The 27456-nt window shown below is 34.1% G+C and overlaps 1 protein-coding gene and 1 long non-coding RNA gene across 23 annotated transcripts in view; one reads left to right on the top strand and one right to left on the bottom strand.

Moving 5' to 3' along the window:
- The window catches only part of by (focal adhesion protein tensin), a 687936-nt gene that overhangs the window by 175094 nt on the left and 485386 nt on the right, over positions 1-27456 (bottom strand). For all 22 annotated transcript variants that reach the window (XM_074176604.1, XM_074176595.1, XM_074176594.1 and 19 more), the window contains 3 exons: positions 14354-14526; positions 10178-10327; positions 8079-8242 (listed from right to left, as the gene is read on the bottom strand). In XM_074176604.1, coding sequence (XP_074032705.1) covers positions 8079-8242; positions 10178-10327; positions 14354-14526 — 487 coding nt within the window. The remainder of the gene's footprint in view (positions 1-8078; positions 8243-10177; positions 10328-14353; positions 14527-27456) is intronic.
- On the top strand, positions 16896-19099 carry LOC141482795 (uncharacterized). Its single transcript, XR_012465727.1, has 2 exons — positions 16896-19004; positions 19058-19099. It is a non-coding gene; the product is annotated as an uncharacterized lncRNA (long non-coding RNA).

Genomic DNA, 27456 nt, shown 5'->3' with positions numbered 1-27456 from the left:
CGGATATAATCCAACGCCCTTCGTGGTATTAGTCAAGAGAGTAGTTGTTTTCTGATAGGCGGTGGACCCAGGTTCCACAAGTTGAATGATGCCTTCAAACCATTTTTCAAACACCTACGCATTCATCTCTTCATGATAGTCGCCTGTTTTCTTAGATTTAAATATTAATTCACCATTTGGTAAAAATCCACTGTCGCTTCCTATATGCGTAACTATCAGACGACTACTTTTTCCAGATGGCTGTTTTAACCCAACTGACAAACCTTCAATAAAGGCTTGTCGTGCACTTGTTATATTACCATCCTGCCATACTTTTTTGACCGTATGTCCTTGGTTAACCCATGTCTCGTCCATGAAGTACAATTTTATTTTGAGCTTCCGAAATTCGTCAATTTTTCTTAGATAGTTTCTTCTCCATGCTATTATTTCTTGACGTTCAATGAGAATGCTTTTCCTGTCAACTTTTCCGTACGTAAATTTCATTTCGTGTACAAGTTTCCTAAAAGTTTCTTTACCCATTTTTGGGACCAATTCATGATCGCTAAGTGCCTCCAGAACTGTTTGTAGTGTGGGCAGCTCATTTCTGAAAAAGAAACTGTGAATAGTTCTGCGTATACTGGTTTTGGCTTCTTCATCAACTGTGATTTTTTTTCGTCCGCTACTAGTTTTTGGCGTTTGTACGTCCCCATGAATTTCTGCTTCTCTTAGTATTTTGTAAATCGATGATTTTGGTACACCGGTATAATCAGAGCACATATCAAGTAATTTATCTTTTGTAATTGTGGAACTTAATGATGTAGAAATGCCCGGTTGGTTATTCGGAGGTACACACGTAGAATTACAACACATCATCACAGCACAGTCATCTTTTGGTGGCTGATGATCTCTTTCAAGACAGTGAAATACTCGCAGTACAATTTGTTTTTCTCTTACTGACCGAGACTCCGACCGTTTTACCTTTTTCGACGTGGAAGGCCCGACCATGTCTCCCATTTTTTGAGTAGTTTGAGAACGGTATAGAAATATAATTATGTAACGCTTAAACACTTATTAGCACTATTATTTTCACCAATTGTTATCACAACACGTCGATTGCTGACTAACTTAACTGTAAAACGTACAATTCACGCTGTATAATTCACAAACCAATGATACGCTCATGGCTGCAAGTACATTAGTGAGGACTGCAACGATGAGATGGAAGTAACAGTAAAGTGACAAAGACAGAAATATCGTTGCGTACAGCGTTGCCACTAGTTGTAATAAATATCTAACACTATACAGAAACTAATGAATTTTAACTGATCAGTAATCAGGAAATGTATAAGTATTACTCATTACAAGCTCATTACTGATTTTTGTCATGAATAATACCTTTTAATCGTACTAGTATTGTGTATTATCTATAATTTGCCACAACCTACAACTCTACTGCTTACTATATTTTGATCCTGTTATAAACTGGTAACGTAAAATTTAGATATGACAACGCGCTTTACTCTCAATCACTATTGGTTTTACTATAGAGATAGTCTCTGTCATATTAGAATTATTTTTTCCATGCCAAAGGAGCGTGGTGTCATCTACAAAGATTGTAAAAATTGCTTGAATTGAGAGAGTACATAAATAAGGAAAAGAATCGGGCCCAGTACTGATCCTTGTGGAACGCCCCATAAGATGTCCTTAATGTGTGATAGTTTTTCGTTCGATCTTACTAACTGTAAGTTAAACATAAATATAGTTTGAAAAACTAAAAAACACGATTTTGAAGAACATCAAACTAAAAAGTTGAACATAATTTTTATAAATGAGCTTAAAACAATAACGATCAAAAAATACTAGTGTTATTGTGAAAAAAGCGCTTGATATATAAAAAATATTGCAAAAAGCGCTCACGCTTTTTTCACAATAATAATAGTATTTTTCGTTCGTTATTGTTTTAAGCTTATTTAAAAAAAATATTTTTAACTTTTTACTTCGATGTTCGTTAAAAGCATGTTTTTCAGTTTTTCAAACTGGGTATATTTATTTTGATCTAATTCGACCTGATAACCGAGTTGTGTGGGACATGAATTCCGACAATCACAAATCGGGAGTCTCGAACACTGATTCCGACGCCTTTTAAAACTGACAAACAGCTACTAAAGTTCATCACATACCTCTTTTACGCGACACGCTCTCATAATCAAGAAACAAATTACTACACGATTACAATCTCACTCTCGCCATTTCATCGCGAATCCCGCTAATAGGAAACAATAAGTGGGCATGAAATGGCTTTTCTTTTAACACGTTTTGATATTTGAGTCGCTCATTCTCAACTGAGCGTGACTGACAGTGCGCTTTAGCAAGCTTCACTTCTATCACGATTTTCTTCACCGATAATCCGGTGTAACATGAGTTTTGCTTTCTTCTGTGAAGGTCACTGGATATGTGTACGTGGAGAATTGCATCGAATTCAGCAATGAATATTGGAAGTGTGAGCAATTGGCATGAAACACGCAACTATTGTATTATTATGAGCGAGATTGATAATGATTCGATAAAGGAACTACAAGATACGGCATGATGTTAGAGAACTATAAGCCCATCACTGTTCCATCTAGTTTCTCAAAAATATTTGAATATGCATACCTACATCGTTTACTACATTTCATTGAGAGGCATAACATTATCTCCCCGATTCAACATGGTTTTCGATCAAATATGTTCACTATTACTGCTATGACAATTTTTTACTCAAGAATCTTGGAGTGAGGCTGGTGAATGCTCTTCTGGAGATTCAATCATTTACATTAGAAATTGTCTTGAAGTTCTACTTTGTGAAAAATATTATGTACAAAAATATATTGGTTTAGTGTCTGTAAAATTTGTTTATGAAAAAAGAGTATGCCTTGTGGTTTGTTTATACAGGGCTTTTCTTGATGAGCGTTAATTAGCCGTTTCTGGCAAACTATTCAACGGATCTACCTAAAAATTCCACAGTATGCATAAGTCAATATGACCTACACGCCTAAAATATTTCAGACGAAGCGGCGTTGTCGCTTCTACTATAAAGTAGCGGCTTCTTTGATTTTTCAAATGGAACACCCCGTATATAATATCATATTATAATTCATCATCACTTTGTCAACGGATTCATATACTATTTCCCTATACCTGTCTATTACTGTTTAGAAGATATAAATTCATTTCGATATATTTTTTTAAAACATGAACTTTTATAAATGCTGATAATCTTGAACTCTCTTGCACTAAAACGATCAAATTTGAAATGGAGTGGAGTGATACTATGAGGATCTTCACTACGAGTCATATTTTTATTTGCCTCATACAGGGTCTTCAAAAAATGCAGATACTTTGATCTCATGAAAAAATGAGTGGAACTCAATTTTTTCAAATGGAACACCCTGTATATTTCAACATTTTTGAGCTCTACATCCAATTTTAGATTACCTTTGTTCAGATAATACTATTTCTATTTTGAACCTTTTTCGAGATAAACTGTTTCAAACGGAAATTGACATGGTTTCCTTGTTCATCACTCATTTTTGTAAAACAGATTTCGTTTGATGTTCCTCAATTAGTTACAGACAATACAATAAAAAAATAATTATTGAAATACTCCTCAACCATCGAATGAAAGTTCTCTTCAAACAATAGTTTTATTAACGCTGAAACACGAACTGAAAATAATAAACCCATAAACTAATGAGTTAATTTAATCGTCAGTGTATTTCAGAATATGTTCAAACACATCTCCACCTCTACTTAAACAAACATGTAATCTCTTCAAAAGATTGTCATGTGTAGCGCTTCTGATCAAGTCTGGAGTCAAACTATTGAAAGCAGTTGTAACTCTCGATTTCATATCTTCCATTGTTGTTATTGGAGTAGAGTAAACCATATTTTTAATGAAAACCCACACGAAATAATCTATCGGATTGCCATCTGGTGTTCTAGGAGGCCAACGAAAAGGTCCATTATTACCAATCCATCTGTCTTCGAAGATTTCGGTTAAAGCTTTGCTGACTGAATGAGAATTATAGGGTGGAGCACTATCCATTTGGTACCATACACGTTCTCTTCCTGGTCTATTATTTAAAATCATTTGAATTCCATTCCTCAGTAAATATTCATATTTTGATGCATTCAAATTATCATCATAAAACTCGATATAAAAAATTGACTCATTCCTTATGGCACAAAATACATTGAATTGCCATCTTCCTTGAAAACCCCTTTGGCGGACAACATGGGGATTTTCTGGCGCCCAATAATGACTGTTGTGTCTATTGAAAACTCCATCTTTTGTGAACTTGTCCTCATCTGTCCATATGATATTGTCAAGGAAATGTTCATCCTCTTGAGTCTTGACAAGTAACCATTCAAAGAATTCCACTCTACGAGGTAAATCAGTCTCTTTCAAATGTTGGACACAGTAGAACTTATAGGGATGCCATTTATGCTCATTAAGAATTCGACAAATTGTCACGTAGGGTATACCTATCTCCCTTTCAGCCTCGTGCAGAGATGCATTTGGAAATGCATGAAAGTATCCCAAAACTGTTATACTATTGTCATCATCATCCACTTTAGTATTCTTACGAATGATTTTTGGACGGAAGGTTCCATTCAACCTACAGTTTTTTAGTAGTCGATTTATCACATTATTATTCGGCTTCGGAAGTTGTGGATATCTTTCATGAAATACTCGGCATGTTCTACTTGCAATTCTATTGCACTCACCATAAATTATTAATAAATTCAAGAAATCTTCATTACTGTAACCTAATCTTGACATCATTCTATTATAATTGGTAGCTATGACAATCAGTCAAAACCACCAACGAAAGTCTGACGTTAAATAATTGGTTTATTTATTTTTCCAAAGCACACTATTAAAAAATATTAATGTGTACTGTTGTACGTTAGAGACCAATACCTCAATGTATACAAATTGTAACTTTTCCTAAGGTAGGTACATACCAATTTCGAATTGACTGATCTGAGACAGTTAAAAAACTGGATCAAAAAGAAATATTACTAAGTATAAAAAAAATGTTGAATATCCAAAATAAGTGATGAATTCAAAAAAACGAGCAAGAAAACCACATCAGTTTCCGTTTGAAACAGTTTATCAAATGTGTTTGAACATATTCTGAATTACACTGACGATTAAATTAACTCATTAATTTATGAGTTTATTATTTTCAGTTCGTGTTTTAGCGTTAATAAAACTATCGTTTGAAGAGAAGTTTCATTCGATGGTTGAGGAGTATTTTAATAATTATCTTTTTATTGTATTATCTGTAACTAATTGAGAAACATCAAACGAAATCTGTTTTACAAAAATGAGTGATGAACAAAGAAAACATGTCAATTTCCGTTTGAAACAGTTTATCTCGAAAAAGGTTCAAAATAGTAATATTATTATCTGAACAAATTTAATCTAAAATTGGATGTAGAGCTCAAAAATGTTGAAATATACAGGGTGTTCCATTTGAAAAAATTGAGTTCCACTCATTTTTTCATGAGATCAAAGTATCTGCATTTTTTGAAGACCCTGTATGAGGCAAATGAAAATATGACTCGGAGTGAAGATCCTCATAGCATCACTCCACTCCATTTCAAATTTGATCGTTTTAGTGCAAGAGAGTTCAAGATTATCACTATTTATAAAAGTTCATGTTTGGTAAAAAAAATATGGAAATTAATTTATATCTTCTAAACGGTAATAGATAGGTATAGGGAAATGGTATATGAATTTGTTGAAAAAGTGATAATTAATCATAATATGATATTATATACGGAGTGTTTCATTTGAAAAATCGAAGAAGCCGCTACTTTATAGTAGAAGCGACAACGCCGCTTCGTCTGAAATATTTTAGGCGTGTAGGTCATATTGATTTATGCATACTGTGAAATTTTCAGGTTGATCCGTTAAATAGTTTGTCAGAAACGGCTAATTAACGCTCATCATGAAAAGCCCTGTATAGGTCTCCAAGTAGTAGCTGTATAGACTTTTTAGATTCTTTTGAAGATTGGTGTGATAATACAATTTGTGATGAAAACTGTAATGTGATCATTACAGGTGACATCAATATAGACTGGCTCTCGAATTCAACATATAGTAATAGGTCAAGAAATTGTATTTATGACATAGGTCTCAAAAACATGATTGGTGAATGTACTCGTCCTACAAATTCTGGTGGTTCAATCATTGAATTAATACTAACAAATGATGGAAATATTATAACAAAAATCCTAGATACACCCAGAATAACAGATCACTTCATAATAACCATCAACTAGGAATAATAAAGTGATTTGGGTTTTTATTTGATACGATATGTTGAACGCCAATCAGAGCGAATTACGTCACGTTAGAGTAAACAAACAGGGTGAATCAACAAGAATCCCTCGGTCCATTGCTATCAGAGGAAACAATTTTTTGAATTGCCCAATTTACAGTCAAATCGATGAATACTATCTATGAAAATTATTTTCTCGCATACTGGGTGGTTCACCCGAGCGTGGCCAACCAAAGTAACATTTTTTAAATTGAACACCCAGTATATGAATACGTCATTCGATTCCATATTTTTTTAGCTCTCTGAAGGATTTCTGTTTTTCAATTTCCATTGCGGCACTGCCAAATTATTCCAGAAAATCCTATTTTGCAGACAATATTTCTTCATCTACTACGATTCGAATTTTCCGCTTTACGCACGATAACTTCTGATTGGTCGACTGTATGACGGCAAAAGTGGAGGAGTGGGCTTTAAAATCTGAGGCCCAATTCACACAGAATGGACCTTTGTCCCTTCCATGTGAATTACCGGATTGAACCTGCCTAAATATGCACGTGTTTTCCATAAGGAATGTCATAGAACTGTTGAAGCTATATTACTCAGGCATGTATATATTATACTGGTGAATGCTCTGCGGTATATACAGACCAAACCGGTAGAAATTTTGACGTAAGGCTCCGTGGACACGTCTGTTTGGACAAAAATCCACAATATGTTTAAAAAAATCTGTTTAAAATCTGTTTTTCCGTTAACCAGCTGTCACACCCCTACGAACGACAACCCTCAGAAGTCGAAACTTGTGCGAGTATGAACACTTTCAAGAATCAAAACACAAAATGAGAAAAGATAATCTCAAAATCTCACACGCATGTAATGAAGGGAAGAAAATGGATTTGTTGGGAAGTTATGGAAATCGATAAATCAATTGAAAGAACTTGAAATATATAACCCTAAACTAGCAACGCGATTTTTGTAGGTCTCCACTCTTGAATCAAGTTTGACAACCCCCGGTAATTTCTTTAATATACTTTAATATAATATATTTTTATAGTTGGTACCCTGTTCATTCAATTACCTCCCCATCCAGTTCACCTAAAAATATTTGGGTTTAAAGTAATAAATAATTTCCACAAAGCACAGTCATCAATTAAACAAAAACACCAATTGATTACACGCCACCTTGATAAAACATTCATTAAATCAGTAACTCGACTGAAATCGATGAGCCTCATCAGACACGGGCTTGAACGACGTCCTAGTATTGTTAAACGATCGCCCGACTCCCGAGTATTGTCAAACGGTCGACCGACTCCCGAGTATTGTCAAACGGTCGACCGACGCCCGAGTATTGTTAAACGGTCGCCCGACGCCCGAGTATTGTTATAACGGTCGACCGACGCCCGAGTATTGTTATAACGGTCGACCGACGCCCGAGTATTGTTGAACGGTCGACCGACGCCCGAGTATTGTTATAATGGTCGACCGACGCCTGAGTATTGTTGAACGGTCGAACGACGCCCGAGTATTGTTAGACGGTCGACCGACGCCCGAGTATTGTTAAACGGTCGACCGACGCCCGAGTATTGTTAAACGGTCGACCGACGCCCGAGTGTTGTTAAACGGTGTCGACCGATAATACGCGACTATTAGAACGGTACATGCAGAACGAATTCTTTGGTGAAACACGTCTCAGATTTTTCCTGTTGTTTTTGTTGCCCTGTGTTATTAAAAAAGCAAATCAAAATGAAATTTACATCGACTCACCTGATGTATATATCGGCGTATGTCCTTCATACAATTTCAGGAACGCCTTACAACCGCCATCTTGGAATGATGGTGCCCCCAAAACTGTGACGTGGGTCAGATACATGGGAGCAGAATTGATTTTGATGTTACGGGATAGTAATCCAGCGAAATACTCTACGTATCTGTGAGGAAATAATACAGGAAATTTAATTTTTTCAATACAGATTGATTATAGAAATTAGGGTGGAATTGAAGAAAACTATAAACGAATCATCAAAATATCTGTGAAGATGAGAAAGTTATGGGCAGTTGGAATTGCGTCCGCAGGAATAATTTCGTTCGGTGTGTTTTATTATATCCAATAACTTTGAAATTATTTTTAGAAATTCCAATATTCTTCGAATTGTGAAAAACATTAATAATCTCGGAAAATAATTTTCCACTGACATAAAAAACTTGGCAAGTTAACTTGGGTGTCACACCAATAGGTGGTTTCACTTATGTCTCGCTTGCGTTTACACATGTATTTTTATTAAGTACTTTTCTTGGTTTTTCTCATTTTGTCTTCAATCGAGGACCCCCTGCCCGGTACTGACGATGCCCAATAGGCTGAAACAGTTGTCTACCGGTGGCTCTTGAATTGAAATCAATATGGGAGTGATCAAAAAGTACTTACCTATTAATTTTTTGATTTTTATGGAATTATTTTCCAGCAGCTTGACTGCATTAACCTTTCTAGATTTCATATCATTTCTAGAAACATGTGGATTCGTTTTCCAATGGCATTTCAGGTTAGCTTCCCAAATTTCTGCTACTGCAGTTGTCGGTTGATTGGTCAAACCACCAACACTGACATAAAAACTTGGCAAGTTAACTTGGGTGTCACACCAATAGGTGGTTTCACTTATGTCTCGCTTGCGTTTACACAGCTATTTTTATCAAGTACTTTTATTGGTTTTTCTCATTTTCTCTTCAATCGAGGACCCCCTGCCCGGTACTGACGATGCCCAATAGGCTGAAACAGCTGTCTACCGGTGGCTCTTGAATTGAAATCAATATGGGAGTGATCAAAAAGTACTTATCTATTAATTTTTTGATTTTTATGGAATTATTTTCCAGCAGCTTGACTGCATTAACCTTTCTAGATTTCATATCATTTCTAGAAACATGTGGATTCGTTTTCCAATGGCATTTCAGGTTAGCTTCCCAAATTTCTGCTACTGCAGTTGTCGGTTGATTGGTCAAACCACCAACACTGACATAAAAACTTGGCAAGTTAACTTGGGTGTCACACCAATAGGTGGTTCCACTTATGTTTTGCTTGCGTTTACGCAGCTATTTTTATTAAGTACTTTTCTTGGTTTTTCCCATTTTATCTTCAATCGAGGACCCCCTGCCCGGTACTGACGATGCCCAATAGGCTGAAACAGTTGTCTATCGGTGGCTCTTGAATTGAAATCAATATGGGAGTAATCAAAAAGTACTTATCTATTTATTTTTTGAATTTTATGGAATTATTTTCCAGCAGCTTGACTACATTAACCTTTCTAGATTTCATATCATTTCTAGAAACATGTGGATTCGTTTTCCAATGGCATTTCAGGTTAGCTTCCCAAATTTCTGCTACTGCAGTTGTCGGTTGATTGGTCAAACTACCAACACTGACATAAAAACTTGGAAAGTTGACTTGGGTGTCACACCAATAGGTGGTTCCACTTATGTCTCGCTTGCGTTTACACCGCTATTTTTATTAAGTACTTTTCTTGGTTTTTCTCATTTTGTCTTCAATCGAGGACCCCCTGCCCGGTACTGACGATGCCCAATAGGCTGAAACAGCTGTCTACCGGTGGCTCTAGAATTGACATCAATATGGAAATGATCAAAATAGTACTTATCTATTTATAAATAGCTGATTAATGGAAAAACAGATTATTTTTAAAGTTTTCAAAATTCACCCATTTTCATCCATCAAATTATCTGTCATGTCATAATATTTGAAATATTTTGAAAACAAATTATCAAAAAAATACATGAAATAATATATCACCCTTCAGTATCAAATCAATCAAAATTAATATGTCATCTACATGTTACTTCAGATGTAATGGGACTTCTACCTTCTATTAGATGGAAGCAAAATCGGTCCAACATTGTCTTCCAGAAATTTTCGCATAGAAAACCTATCTAACGCTTGCTCTGCATTTCCACAAATACTTGAGTAGTGCATATACGCTGCCACGATAACTCCTAGTTTGTCTTTGTCTCCTCTGTGGAAAAAAAAATATGTTAGAAATGTGATAAACCCATGAACAGGCGATTTTATACAGTGCTTTTCAGATAAAAGTATCCACCTTTAATAACTTTTGTAATACTGGTATTTAGGAAAAATCCAAAAACACGTCAATTTATGTTGGAAGGGGCAAGCATTATGGCTTATTTAAACTTACTGGAAAAGCCACCCCCTCACCCCTAGCATCATCCCTTTTTTTACAACTTTGTAGAGAAGCGGTTTTTCGCTAGAACCACTACTTTTCGAAATATTGCGAAGAATGACCGAAAATTTCGAGGTTTTTCGGCTACCAAAAGTTGTGCCAAGCCCAGATTTAGTCACATTTTTTATATTCCATTAAAACGAAATGAAGGAATCTTCCACCCCACCTTCTGTAAAGTGAAATTCTCTGGGAACTGAACTAATTGTCTGACCTGACATTATTATATCCGGTTCGAAAACATTTATCTTCTTGGAGAAAACCGATGCCTGGGTTTTTGTGGCATTGATTGAACGTGGTTATTTTCACCCCAATTCGAAATCACTTCTAGATCCTCAATAAAATATACAACCTCCTGCTGCCGGTAAAGATGTGCCTCCGTAGCCGATGTCCTGGAATCCAAATGGATTGACGAGACAAGTGTGCTGTCGTCAGCAAAGCATTATATTAGATTCTTGTTTTTTCCAATGAGTCGTGGATATACAATAAAAAAAGGGTTGGAGACAATATGGATCCCTGAGGTTCATTCCTCATTGAGAAATAAAATGTTGAACGTTTTATTTTAGAAAAAACAGAAAAATTGCTGTGGCTCATTTTATTGAGGAAATCAACGAAAGTAATATCAATGGCAACACAATCAACGCATGAAGTGGTCAAAATGACCTCCATTCAGTTCCATACAATAATACAGTCTCCTTTTAAAAGCGTTTCTCACATTATTGAAGATATCTGGAGTCAGAAATCGGCATTCCTGAACAATTCTCTGTCGCAGGTCTTCTAGATTTGTTGAATTTATTTATATTAGTAGTAAACGTTTTGAATTGGACGACACTGTTAGTTTTTTCTGCACTGGTAGTTTTTGTTGAATCTAGTTGTCGCAGAACAAAAAGTAGATAGTTGGTCACTGTCACTTCCTCACGAATTATTATTCATTCATCCTTATTCACTGTGTTCTAAAATGGTTAATTCTACTGAACCTATTATCGGAATAATGAATGAACCAATTTCGAAAAAAATTGCAGAGCTAATAGAGACACAGAAGACCTTTCAAATAATGTATCACTCGACCCTCTATGCCATTAAAAAACATAGGGGGGTAGTTACTGACCGCAGGGGGGTGAAGTTTCGGGTATGATTTCCATATCAGAATTAGTCCCCCCTAGACAAAAAAATTGACGTGTTTTTCGAAATCTTCGATTACACGTCTTTTTCTGACTGACTGGGGGGTGAAGTTTTCGTTGGAACGTCCTGTAGAATGACATAAGATTGAGAGGTTTTAATGTAGAAGTTTACAGAATCGCAATACCGGCAATTATACAGGGTGATTCAAAAGTACTTTGACAAACTTCAGAAGTGATTCCTCACAATATTCTAATATGAATTGTCCAAATAAATAAACGTTTCGTTTCCAAGATACAGGATGTTGAAGTTTTATTTTTATTTTCGTTTTTTTCAAATAACTTTTGAAATACTGAACTTAATTAAACGAAACTTGGTAATAGGAGGTTTTTGAGGTGTCGAATTCGAACCTGATGTTCTTATTGCTCTTACTCGTAGGGGGCGCCACCTACACATCTTTTTCTTTTTTAAAGATTCATAACTTTTTTGGGCGTACTTCTAGCACATTTTTCCGTAAAAAAATCGATTCCTCTATCATATCTACGTAAATAAACTACCCTTCTTACTAGTCGCTGTGAGCAACCGTTTTCTAAATATTTGGACTCGAAAACTTCAAGTAGATTATTTGATAATCGATGCATGTTGAGGTTATTACGGATATTTTGCTTTTTTACAAGAATGCTTTGGAAATGAATTTGACGTTTTACTCGTTTGAAGAGGTCATTACTGTTAGGTACATTCCTTTATGACATCCTTAAGCGAAATAGTTATTTTTGTATCAAGGGTGCATAATCAGTATTTGTTTTAATAAAATTTGCAAGAAATGTCAACATTTTATTTCAGGAAATTTTGAATATGTAGAATAAACTAAAATAAACGAAACTAAATTGTATTCAAATAAATTGTTGGAAGTGTCCACCTTCAGCGAAGATACAGGCAGTCAGTCGTCTAGTCATTGAATCTCGTACCCGCTCAAAAATTATTGGTGTGTTTCTTATTCTTTCACAGGCATCTACTATTCGGTTTTTTAGATCTTCCTCGTTCACTACTGGAGTCTTATAAACTAGTAACTTCAAATGTCCCCGAAAATAAAAATCTATCGGGTTTAGATCTGGGGACCTTGGTGCCCACGCCTGGTTAGGTTCTCCTACACCCCTACCGATCCATCGATTTGGATAGACTGTGTTAAGAAATTCCCTGGCTACAACGCTAAAATGGGCCGGAGCCCCATTATGCATAAACCACATGCGGATTGCGGATACGAATTTCTAATGGTACATTCTGAAATAGTCCCGGCAATTCATTTTCTGAAAAGTGTCTGTAAGTTGCGCCATTCAGTCGGAACGGAAGAAAGAAAGGACCTACCAAGTAATTATCAATTATTGCCGCCCATACATTCACAGAAAATTGATACTGATAATGCCTTTCACTAACTGCGTGCGGATTTTCGAGAGCCCAAACATGGTTGTTATGAAAGTTTGTGATAGCATTTCGGAAGAAGTTTGCCTCGTCCGTGAAGAGTACATATCTTAAATATTGAAGATTTCCAGCCAATTTTCTCAAAAACCATTAACACATAGTAATGCGTTGGGGAAGGTCTCGTGGCAAAAGAGCTTGTACCCTTTGAATATGGTTTGGATAAAACTGTTGATCGTGGATAATTCTCCAAACTGTGGACTGAGTAGAATTGACAGCTTCAGCAATTACTCTTGTGCTTGTTTCTGGATTCTCCTCGAAAGCGTTCAAAACAGCTTCTTCCAATTCTGGTGTTCAGACAGCTCGTGGTCTTCCAATAATATCAGCTGCCCTCTCAAAGCTACCTGTTTCTGCCAAACGATGGTGGAGGCTAGCAATTGTTGGAGCTGAAGGCAGTACTCGATTAGGAAATCGCTCCTGGTAAATACGTCTTGCTTCGCGCGCATTGCCATCCGCAAGGCCATAAACGAAATGCATATCGGCTAAATGAGCATTATTGTTTAAATAATCCATTTTTTCAAAATAAGTGTTTTCTACTTCTACTTACGGAAACTTCAACAAAACGTCTAACGGTCACAAAATATGTAATTACCAAAACAACTCACAAATGTCAAATTTATTTCCAAAGCATTCTTCTGAAAAATGCAAAATATTTGTAATAAATTCAACATGCATCGATTATCAAATAATCGATTTGAAGTTTTCAAGTCCAAATATTTAGAAAACGGTTGCTTACAGCGACTAGTAACAAGTGTAACTTATTTACGTAGATATGATAGAGGAATCGATTTTTTTTCTGAAAAATGTGCTAGAAGTACGCCCAAAAAAATTATGAATCTTCAAAAAAGAAAAAGACGTGTAGGTGGCGCCCCCTACGAGTAAGAGCAATAAGAACATCAGGTTCGAATTCGACACCTCAAAAACCTCCTATTACCAAGTTGCGTTTAATTAAGTTCAGTATTTCAAAAGTTATTTGAAAAAAACGAAAATAAAAATAAAACTTCAACATCCTGTATCTTGGAGACGAAGCGTTTCCGGACATTTATTTATTCGGACAATTCATATTAGAATATTGTGAGGAATCACCTCCTGAAGTTTGTCAAAGTACTTTTGAATCACCCTGTATAATAGCTTTTCGATTGTAACTCATAGTATCTAATATATTCTCAAATTATTGATGAGTATATCAATGAAATAGGAATAGTTTACCTTGCATGAAGAACAGCTATTCTATGCTGATCTGCAGATAGCCAGGAATCGATTTCTTTACAAACACCACATAACTTTTCGAGCGGCGGAGCTAGTTTGGAAGCCCACCCCACCTCTTTAACATGCTTGTGTTCATTTCTCAAGGCTCTTTTGGGCTCTGATAGATTGAATACCTGAAAAATTAAAAAAATTATTATAACAATAATGAAGGTCTTCATGCCCCAATGTGAGTGGAAGAAAAACTTTAATAAACTGAGCCGTTACTTGTTGAAAATTCACCGGTGAAACTTCTGAAATTCAACAGTTGATAACGGCCATCTTATTGGAACTACACATGTCGAATTAGTTATTTATTCAGGCTGTTTTCAACAGTCGAACTTTCATTGGTAGCAGCTACAATTATTTTTTTTTAACAAAAATGGAAACTAATGAAGCAGAAAACACTTTATTGTGAGATTTTCACTACATGATTGTTTTTGTTGGTAAAGGTTTTTGTTTTATAATATCGGCAAGAAATAAACATGAATATGTAGAAGTAAGTTGATATTATGTGTAACTGAATCCTCATTGAATTAATGTAGATGAGAAATTACAAGCGAACACAACACCGGACCAAGATATCAAATGGAAATCTTCCCAACTCGAAGAGACGATACAAATATAGGTCAACGTATTGTTGAGCTATATAAGTACCTAAAGAGGGACTATAAACAGCAAATAAAACTTGCTAAAAAACGAGCTTATGATGATTACATTCGTTCAGCAAAAAATAAATTTAATATTTGCTGGAAGATCATCAATTTCGAACGAAATGAAAGAACTTTTTGTGGTTATTGCAGAAAGTATCATAAAATCTTTACCTAAATTACCCATACCTGGTTTACAAAACTTAAAAAATTTTCCAGCTCCCTGCAACACCTTTTTTCTCAAGCCCGTTACCGACCTTGAAATCATAGAAGCGGTAAAATCTCTAAAAGATTCAAACTGCCTAGATGCCCAAGATTAAAATAGTTCTATTATCAAGAAAACACTCGACATCATACTATACCCGTCAACCATGTTAGTAAATCTGATTTTTGAAACAGGCATATTTCCGGATTCTTTCAAGTTCTCCAAAGTGATCCCAATATTTAAAAAAGGAGATATTTCTTCCTTGGATAATTTCCGTCCTATTTCCATCATCTCAATTTTTAGTAAAATTGTTGAAATAATTTTAAAAAGACGCCTATGTTCCTATTTTGAAACAAATAATTCTTAAACTCCCAATATGGTTTCCGCAAAGAAAGATCCACCTCGCAAGCTGTTTTAGATATAGTTGAATATGCCATTAATGGCCTTGAAGATGGACTGCATACTGCCATTACACTTTTGATTTATCTAAGGCTTTTGACTGCGTGTCACACACGCTGTTACTTGAAAAATTACAATATTATGGGGTGACAGGAGTTTCGTTAACACTTATCAAATCGTACCTCACAAATAGATATCAAGCTGTTTCTTACAATAATACCATTTCTAGCTTCAAACCTGTAGTACATGGAGTGCCTCAAGGATCTATCCTTGGGCCTTTCATTTTTATCATCTACGTAAATGATTTCTGCAATTTAATGACGCCAAATAAAACAATTCTTTATGCTGATGATACCACCTTAATCTACAGTGGAAATAGTATCAACAAACTAACAGAAATATCGGAAGACATTGAAAATAAAGCTAATACTTGGTTTCTAATAAATAATTTGAAATTAAATACCAATAAGACACAACGTCTGCAATTCTCCACTGTAGGCCCCTCAAATGATAGCGTGAAATTGCTTGGCATAACACTTGACAATACTTTATCTTGGCATCAACATACAAATCAGCTTAGGAGCAAGTTATCCAGCACTATTTATGTTCTACGACAACTTCAAAATATTACCAGCTTCGATATATCAAAAATTACTCATTATTCGCTTTTTCATTCTCACATTGGTTATGGGATTGTTCTTTGGGGAAACTCACCTGGTTTTCTCAATATCTTTAGGTTACAAAAGCGAGCCATTCGAATATTGACAGATGTAAGTTTTCGGGAACCGTGTCAGCCAATTTTAAAAAAACTAGGTATCATGCCTGTACCAACGTTATTCATTTTTCATGTTTTGCTAGAAATCCACAGAATTGCGAGTACCTTACCTAAACGTTCTAATATTCATCAGTACCGTACGAGAAACGCTGAAAAGATCTGAACAAATCGATATCGCCTAGCTAAATCACAAAAAAAATTCTTTGGATTACAACTCACATAACTGTTTACCAGTCAAGCTGGTATCCTATCATAGTTTTAGAAGAGTTCTATGAGGACCGCTTTCTACATATAATTTATTTTATCAACTGCATTTGAACATTTTAAACTTTTTTGGTATTTTTTATTGTATGATATCTTTAATCAATTTTATATGTGTTTGAGTATTTTAACATATATATATATATATATATATATATATATATATATATATATATATATATATATATATATATATATATATATATATATATATATATATATATATATATATATATATATATATATATATATATATATTTGTTCGTTGCATATTGGTGAGCCCGGTATATGAACAGGGCGTTGGTCCACCCAGCACTTCCCGAATATATTTAGGTATATACTTTTCGGAATACTCTTCAGTGGTATGATTTTATTAATAGGCCCATCAGAGGGGTAGATTTTTTCTGAAAATAAAAATTTTACATATCCTTTAAACCTTTGTCAGCCCCATGCTGTTGGTCAGCCCATAGTTATACAAATCGCTATATGAAGAGCATCTTGGTCAGCCCTACAATGCTGCCACATCGAAGGGCTGACCAGGAACGCGATCCATTTCAGTGTATCATTGGATTTCATCGTGAGGGTATCAAGTGTTTTAAAAATCCTGGCAAATCCAGTTTTTCAGAGGTATACTATGTGTTAGTTTACCGGAAAAAATATATTAGGAAAAGAAAAAGATGCCGTTACTATTGACTATTTATGTTTCATATAGTTTCTGTATTATGTATGATTGATTACTTGTTTATTTTGTGGTAATTCATGATCACTTTAATGAAATGAATAAAAACACTTTTGTCTAAGTACCACTAGTTGATTTTATGTATACGACCAGTTTCGTGTTTGACCCCGCATTATCAAGTATTTTTTCAATATTTCAAATCAAATCAAAAATCTTTATTTCCGTAGACCTAGGGACGGCATGGAAAAAGTCACATAACTCAGTACAATTACAATGAGGTCACAATCATAAAACAACATAATTATATGATATATTACATAACATTCAGACCATAAAAGGGGTACAAAAATTAAAATTTTAAATTTCAAATCAGACTGAAAAAATTCATCAAGCAAATAAAATACCTTTTCACATAATACTTTCCGAACTTTTTGTTTAGAGAGCTTTACACTAGTTATTTTTTAATGGATATTGGGAGCTTGTTGTACAGTTTTTTTGACATGATATGAGGTCCATTAGTCACCTTGGCTAACTTATGACTAGGAATTGAAATGTTATAGTTTTTTCTCAGGATGAAGCCCGAAAGAAGACATGTATCATCTCTGTTCTAAAACTTGGAGCAATTTGATTTAACGCAGATTACGCAATTAAAAATATACATGCAAGTAACAGTTAATATATTCAACTTTGCAAATAGTGGTTTACAGGAATCGATTTTTTTTTAAAACAAATTGTTTCTAATATTTTTTTTCTGGAAAATTAATAAGACACTGATTCTATTGCAGTTGCCAAAACAAATAATACAGTAATTGAGGGCAGAGTAAATATATGCATAATAGTAACTTTTAAGAATTTCAATAGACACAAAATTACGCAGATTCCATATAACGAAACAATGTGTCGCTAATTTCTTCAGTATGAAATCAACATGATGATTCCAATTGAGTTGGGAATCAATAAAAACTCCTAAAAATTTTTTATAGTTTACCTGTTCAATATTTTTAATCTCAGACCTAACCAATATACTACAATCAGTTTCCTGAATTGTAAAGAAAATGGTGTTGGTTTTAAGATTATTTAGAATCAAGCCATTCTTAGAACAATAATTTTGCATGTTGAATACAGCATCATTTGCTCTTACTGACAATGTTTCACATTCCGAACCACTGACAGTAAAAGATGTGTCATCAGCAAATTGTATAGAGCACTGTGGATGATTAATTTTTGAAAGGTCATTAACAAATAAAATAAATAGTGTAGGCCCCAAAACACTGCCTTGGGGCACACCTGTAACAACGTTTCGAAATTCAGAGAAAAATGACCCAGTCTGAAGCCTAATTTTAACAACCTGTGTACGACCAGTTGAATAGGTTTCAATCCATTTCAGACTTGGACCACGAACGCCCATGCCAAACAGTTCATCAAGAAGAAGACCATGATGACTGATATCAAACGCTCGTGTCAAGTCGAAAGATTTTTCATCGTTGTCGAAGTTTGATAATACATGATTATGTAGAGAAAGAATGGCATCCTGGGTTGACAAGCCCACTTGAAACCCATATTGGTTGTAAGATACGATATTGTATTTATTTAAAAAGGACACAAGTTTTGATATGATTCTTCAAATATTTTCGAAAATGGAGATAGTAAAGCAATACCTCTGTAGTTCGACATTACATGCTTATCGCTTTTTTTATAGACTGGGACGACCATTGCTTGCTTAAGTCGGGAAGGAAAAATACCTTCAGAGAAAGATAAATTGATTAGATAAATCAGAGGTTCCATTATTTTCAAAGCAGCCTTCATTAAAACATTGCCTGGCAATTCATCAACCCCACTGGAATTTTTCGAACATGCGAATTTAATTATTTCCACGAGTTCAGTTTCATCTATTGGATAGAGGAAAAGACTCTCCGTTTTTACACAACGATTTTCAATGCCACCAGGTGCAGTATTTTTTACTAATGACTCCACTGAATCGACAAAATAACTACTAAATGCTTGAGATATACCGGGACCATCGTCAACAAGTACACCATCGCCAATGTCTTAGATGAATCGTTTATAAGAGTGTTTTTCCTGATGATAGACCAGGCAGCTTCAGATTTATGTTGAGCCTTGAGGAATTTATTATTAAAGTATTGACTTTTTGAGAGCACAATTTTTTGTCTATGATTTTTTAAGAGTTGCTTATATTGACCCAATAAATGTACATTGGTTTGGCTCTTGTTCAAATTATAAATATCTCTGAGTAATATACCTTCTTCAACGATATCCTTAGTAATCCATGTTTTGTGTCTACTTGAATTTTGATTTTGTTTAATTTTTTGAAACTGTTTAGGAAAGGATATATCAAAAGCTTGAAGAAAAACATCATGAAAATGGGAAAATTTAGTATCGAAGTCAAATTCAGTGAAGTATAGAAAATTGCACTTTTCATCCGATAATAAATTTATGTAATGGAGGATATTATGATCATCAAAATTTCTCTTCAAAAAATAATGGTATATATCAGCGGCGACGAAATTTATAGGTAAGGTAATACTTGGTAATGGGGTCAAACCCGAAAACGGTCATATAAATAAAATCAAATATAGGTAATTAGACAAAAGTGTTTTTATTCATTTCATTGAAGTTTCAGTATTCCTACGAAATCTGCAATTGTTTGACACGCGTTAACTATTTTGGCGCGAAACTCTTTGAGAACCGTTACGATCTTTGCAATGGTCCTAATGCTATTTTGTTAATTGGCTTGCCAATATTTTGGTATACTTAGAGAATAATTAGAGAATATATAGGTATATGACGATTACAAATAAATATCATAGAATCTACTTAATTTTAAGTAATTCACTGTTTTCCAATTCCTTACTCAAATGAAATATTATTTTCCTGTGTTTTCATTTTTAGTTCGAATGGATGTTCCAAATTTGGTATATCGATTTGATGTGAATGTGTGTAGAAAGTAGCAAGTATTAGAATAAATATGATACTTCACGGAAGCTCATCAATTTTTTTTTTATCAAATAGACGTTACAGTTTGTTCAGGACTGTTGTATTAAATATTCATTATGCATGTATTTCTTCAAGCATTACGATATCCATTTATCACTAGTGAATAATGAAATCATTACAGAAAAGCAAGTAGGCAAGTTCGTTGAATATGTCAATTCCATCCACCCGTCAATAAAATTTACCACTGAGAGGAAGGTAAATAATTCATTAAATTACCTTGACTCAACCATTACAAAAAATAACATGAATTTGCAATTTTCCACAAACTATCTTACACGGACAATATCATACATAATTCCTCTACGCACTCTTACCAGCATAAAGTTGCTGCATTCAATAATATTCTTCATAGACTATTGAACAATTTTCAGAGAGAGCTGAGTTTGATCAAACAAATCAAACAAAAACTACAAAAGCAAGCCATGGACCATATCTACCCAAATTCAAGGTGCGATAACGTCAGTTATAAGACATTGTCATTTTTGGCTGAACCAACCAATAATATTTTTTTGAAGAAAGACTGCGTAAACTTAGCTCACAGAAATAGTAATAGTCTGAATAATAGTGTAAGTGCATTTATTAAAAACAATACAGACAAAACTTCGATATCGGATAGATCAGGAGTATATCAGCTGAGTTGTGGCTCTTGCCCAAAACTGTATAATGGCCAAACAGGGAGATTATTTTCCAAAGAATTAAAAGCTTAGATGTAATTTTGTGAATAGAAAGACCAATTTCACATTTGCAAACCACCTTTTAGCAGAAGTACATGAGTTCAGTCATGAATATGACATGTTATATTTAGAAGAGAAGAGTTTGAAATTCAATCTTCTAAAATGTCAAGCAATCAATAGATTCAAGAATTCGGGTAACTAACTAAATGATCAATTAGAATTGAATAACCGTTACTGAATATTTTTCAAATGTGGGGACTGGGACATAAGCTCAGGTCATTTAATCCATTACAAACTCAAGTACTTGAAATGTAGGTACTTTAAATTTTAAAATTAGGTATACCAAGCATTAAATTTGTAAAATATAGTAGATAAAGATACGCCCGAAGAAGCCATTGTATGGCGAAACACGTGTCGCGTTTTTATAAAACTGTTTAGTGGAACATTTTTGGCTGTGAGTTTTAGAAAGTATTTTGAAGTGTTTTGTGTGAGAAACTTTGCCAAAAATCCGACAGATATAATTCAACGCGACAAAAGTTGTTTTCTGTTAGGAACTTGACAATAGAAATAATTATTTTATACGTTTTTGTGAGAGATTGTATCAATTAATATAAAAAGTCGTTCCCTTATACTTCAAGGTCCTTCTTCACAGTAAATTAGAAATCAACCCTGAAAAATCATCGTTGAATTCCTGATAAAATCGCTTATCCAATAGATGGCATATATGGGGTTATTTTGTTTGATATTTTGAAGAGGAGTGTGTACGCATCTTAGCGATACCTTATATTATTTCACAAAAATTAGGTGTTTCGGGAAATTTACATTACTGTCTTATATATGGAGATATTGAACGTGGTTCCTTTTGAAAAAAATTCCCTATATGCAATCAATTATTTATATTTTGAGCTATTTTGGAATCATCCGTATCTCTGAGTATAGGTTGGAAATGAGTCAAATCACTTTTCAGTATCGCCCTTCCATTTTTTATTTTTATCATTCATTTTTGGATCCATTTTCAACCCGTTTGATATCTTGATAGAGTTTTTCAACACACTGATCTCATTTCAGATCATCAGACACGCACAGTTTTGAAAACAATAAAACCTTCTCAAAAACAAACTTGGTCTAAGGAGCAAAACGAAATATTGTCAAAAAGTTTTTCGCTCCGAAAAAAAAAGAAGTGCTAGGCTTGAAATAGTTCTTGTTTGTATCTAAAATATAAGGAAAAGAAATATTCATCATTATTAAAAAATAGAAACTGGGCTGCAATCAAAGAATACGTTTACTGTTGTTATAGAAAGAAGAAATAATATTAATAATTTTCATTTGATATTTTTTTATCCATGTTGTAGTTTCATTTCATTAGAAATTATGTTATTTTTTCATACTACGTGTTTATTAGTTTACCGAACAATTTTTGTCAGCAGTTCTCAAATTGAAGAATAATACTCCATTCAAATAAATGTTTATTCAACCTGATCAATTTTTTTCTGTGCTGAAATATTCCAAGTCTTTTTTATTTTGATTGAAATGTCTGCTGCAGGTTATCATCGATGATGATATGACGTATTCATCGTCACGAACAGTCAACATGATGAAAAAACATTGGTTTAATCTCCACTTCATTATGTTCAACCTGAACAACATCATACCTCCAAAAACTGAAAGGGAGTTTTCGAAAAAACTATTGCTAAGAAAAAGAGAATTGAAACTTATTACTAATATCTGTTTCACAAATTATATCTTACCTTATGCTAGTCACTCAGAATTTCGTTTCGTCATAGAAAACATACTTAGTGCGATTTTTACCTAATTTTTGAACTAAATTATATATCAGAAATCCGTAGTGCTGCTGCGGATTTTTATATAGAATTTATTGAAACTGTAGACATTCTGGATATTCACTATTCATTTCTCAATAAATTCATTACCAGATCATTCATCACATTTTAGATTTTTCGTTTGTGAAAAAAATGTCATTTTTCATCTACTCATTTCTACTCAGTCACACTTCGATTATTTTTGTGCAGTCAGGTTTTCAAATCTACAATTTCAAAGTCAAATCCGAAGTTTCCTGCTTAATGTCTAAAATTGATTTACACAACGCGATTTCTGTTGAGGCGTCCATGCCAAATAATTAGAATTTGAAAATCTACATTTGAAAATACAAACAGGAAACGGTTTAAAATATGTCTGTCGCACCCCTACGAACGACAACCCTCAGAAGTATAAACTTGTACTAGCTATAGATTAACGAGGTCTTACATTTTAACGTGTTATTCCGAACACTATATTGATATTTTCAACTTATAACATATTCAAATTTTTGTATCTAAGATAGTGCAGAGGTTAAAATTGCTTCGACAAGCTAAATGGAATAACGCACTGTTAGTAATTATATTATTATTATCCTAACTAGAACGGAAACAGTACATTTCCGTACTCGACACCGTTATCCGAAAAACCTGATTTCGGGTAAGTAGTCAAATGTGGGAAAGTATGAGTTCAGATCAAGCATTTTTCTACAAGTGAATATGTTACGAAGCTCTGATAAAACTTTTATATGCGAAACAATTCCTGATCTAAATTGCTTGTATAGATATAGGGTGATGCACGCACACGAACGCTTGTACAAAAAACATACAAAACAGGAACTTTTTCATAAAATTCTACATCTCTCAAAAAATTTTCCATTTTTATTATCGAATTTCTGCACCACGACAATCTAGTTAGAATCATGAAATGCAAGTGCAGCGTTGCCCGATTGTGGGCTGACCAACATGCTATCCATTGAAAGTGTTCGTATAAACCTGGGCTCACAAAGACACTATTCACATCAGGTGTATACAATTACACAGCCACGCCTCCTGGCGAAGTTTTGTGAAAGTAGGTGGTGTATCAGCTATGTGTATATGGTGTAATGGTCGGCCCAACCGAAAATTTGCTAAACGTCATTTCACATGATAACATGTCCAAAAAACACTATATACAGTGGGAAACGTTGGTGAGCCCGAAACCGGGACGACCGACGTTTTCGAGGGCTGACCAGAGTTCACATCGTATATTCTACGGGCTGACAAATGACCGTTTACATATATATATATATATATATATATATATATATATATATATATATATATATATATATATATATATATATAAACTATTGGATAGTGGGGTATTGCAGCAAGTAAATGAGTACTCTTTTAAGTTAGTCCAAGCTTTCGGAAAATTTTATTTCCATCATCAGGGAAACTACAATAATATAAGTTTTAAGGTAAAATCAAAAATATTAATTGTTCATGACTTACATCTTATGTGAGGATGGTTACATTGATGTTAAAGAAAAAATGTTGATACATTGGAGAAGATGAAACTTGATACACAATTCTAAATGCTTGAGATTATTTTTTATAAAATATTGTTATTCGTCAGACCGTTATTCATACCATGCGTGCAGGATTCAAATGAACGAGTCTGAGAATAGAACGTTAAAATGCCAGAGTGACATCTGTCAATTGATAAAACTTATATGCTCTCACTAGGAGTACCAAGTGTACTCTAGTGTATAATGTAAAATTTATGTTTGGTAAAATTATTATGAAAGATTAAATTTAAAATATATTATACAATGGAATTGTTTAAATTGATATTGTTTTTGTAAAAGCTTTTATCTAGAGTCAATAAGTAGGAATAAATTTCACTCAAGTGATTAATGTCTGTTTTTTTATTCATACAATTGTTATTTTCAAAAATGTAAGACATTTCTAGAAAGGACCTCTTAACTGAGGTTGATTCAGTGGCTAATACTTTCATTGCGTTATAATTCATAAGGTGGTCCAAATTATTCACATGGTCTGCTAAAGAGCATCTTTCTGGATGTAATCTTCAGTCACTTTTGTGCGAAGTAATTCTAGCACCTAATGATCGTGAAGTTTGGCCAATATATATCCTGTCACATGATTGACAAGGAATACTATACACAACATTCACTTGGTTTATTAGAGGGACCTTGTCCTTGACTTTGCTATGGATTGATTTAATGGTAAGTACCGTTTTATTGGCTATTTTAATGTTAGGTAAATTTTGAAAAATCCTAGATAGTTTGGGAGTGATCTCCTTGATAAAAGGTAAGGATGTAAAAATGAATTGGGTTGGAGCATCACTAGTTATATTGTCATTGACAATATAACTAGTGGTTTTTGAAATTCGGTTACGGCGTTGTTGAGTTATTGCTTAAAATGTAAAGTCTTGAGAACGACTATTATTTTTTTAAATATCTCATACAATTATTCTTTTTGCATCAGATCACATGAAAATTAGTCAAAATTTTGGGTGTTCGAAGTAATGGTTTCAATTTTGAGTTGTGGAATTCAGTCAGGAATCATTTTGAATATGAAACAATTGCGAAATTGAAAGAGGTGTATTCGAAAACAAATCTTTAATTAATTAATAACAATGTAAATAATATAACTTGATAAATCATTTCATAAGAATGGTAGGTACCTAGAAATAAGTCATAAAAATTGTTCAAAGTGATGCCCATTAGATATTATACAGGCTTCGAAACGTCGAATCACTTCTCTCGTACAAGTCGCTCTTATAATATCAGGCGTAATATCACTGCACGCTAGTCGAATTTTCATTTTCAGATCATCCACATTCAAAGGGGGAGTAGTGAAAACAATATCTTTTAAATAACCCCATAGGAAAAAATCAAGCGGTGATAATTCTGGGGAACAAGCCGGCCACCGAATTGGACCCTTATTACCAATCCATCTATTTGGGTACGTTCTATCCAGATATTCAGTAACAACCTGTGAATTGTGAGGAGGAGCACCATCTTGTTGCCACCAAATTCCTTGTCGTTCTGCTATGGGAATATCTTCCATCAACTGGATCAAATCATTTTCTAGAAAATGTAAATATCGCAATCCATTGAGATTTTCATTGAAAAAGTAAGGTCCTATGATGCGGCCATTGAACAATCCACACCATACATTAATACCCCAAGTAGTTTGAAAATTACTTTCGCGGACCCAGTGGGGATTTTCTTGAGACCAATAGTGAGTGTTATGTCGATTCACAACTCCATTATTGTGGAATCGCGATTCATCGCTCCACAAACTTTGACTGAATATGTTAGGACTTTCATGCAGTATTACCTGAATACAAGCAATGAATTCAAGTCGTCGTTCAAAGTCCGTGAATTCAAACCTTGTACCAACTGAATTTTGAATGGGTGGTATTTATTTTCTTTCAGAATTCTCTGTACATTAGATTTACTCACACCGACTTCTTCTGCAAGAGTACGGATAGAAACATGTGGATGAATAATAATATAAGCCAACACATTGATCTCTAAATCTTCAGTTCTAACAGATCTCGTATGATGACGATGCTTTATAGTAGAAGGAAATGACCCAGTTCGCAATTTTTCTACTACTCTCGAAAAAGTCATTCGTGACGGAATGGGTCTGTCTGGAAAACGTTCTTGGTATAGACGTTGTGCTTGACGGCAGTTTTTCTGACATTCCCCAAAAATTAATAACATATCAATGCAATCACTTGGACTAAACGCGAAAGGCATACTGGAGTTTTCGCACAAAGAACACAGTTACTGTTTTGCAAAGAATCACTGAATCGAATTGACAAGTAGATACAATTCAACAACATTTGTTACTATGGCATCAACAAGCATAAGTTACTTGATAAAATTGTGCAATATGAAGCAATTCACCCTCAAGTCAGTCACATTCTCAAGAATTTCAATATTATATTCAACTGATATCGATATCGTATTGTAGAGGTGAGAATAATGGTTTGTATTCAGTAGTAGTCTAGTTCAATTTAATGAAAGATATAGACTGGATTCGTGTACGAGTAAATAAGTTTTTTTGAAACTTTATATTTAAGGAAAAGTGCAATAACTCAACAACGCCGTAACCGAATTTCAAAAACCAAACATGAAATGATATCAGAATTTAACGTAGCATCTGAATATGTAATGATATACAGGGCGTTCTATTTTAAAAAATGGAATTTTGGTCTGTAGCACCTACACCAAACACCCTGTATATTTAAAAATTATATCAAAATATAGCTCTCATGAACTCCTTAAAAAAGAAAAATATCAGATTTTATTTGAAAACAATAAATTGCTAAAGAGAACGATCGAACTGCTTGAAGAAAAAATCAAACAAAAACCATGTGAATCTCTGTTAAACGAAGTTGACTTCTAAAGAAGAAAAAAACACAACCTACAACAGTCATAAATAATCTAGACAATCCCAAACAAATTGAACCGGCAGTGGCTATTAATCCAACATTGGAATCTCCGCGGGAACTAATATCTCCGCAACATGTCAAGACGGCATTAACACAAGCCCAAAACTACACAACAATGAAT

Source organism: Leptinotarsa decemlineata, unplaced genomic scaffold, assembly GCF_025532065.1.
Source record: "Leptinotarsa decemlineata unplaced genomic scaffold, Ldec_3_MD MMD2_tig00001973_RagTag_RagTag, whole genome shotgun sequence".
Classification (NCBI taxonomy): domain Eukaryota; kingdom Metazoa; phylum Arthropoda; class Insecta; order Coleoptera; family Chrysomelidae; genus Leptinotarsa; species Leptinotarsa decemlineata.
Note: the sequence above shows the minus strand (reverse complement) of the source record. Positions and strands in the feature narration are given on the sequence as shown.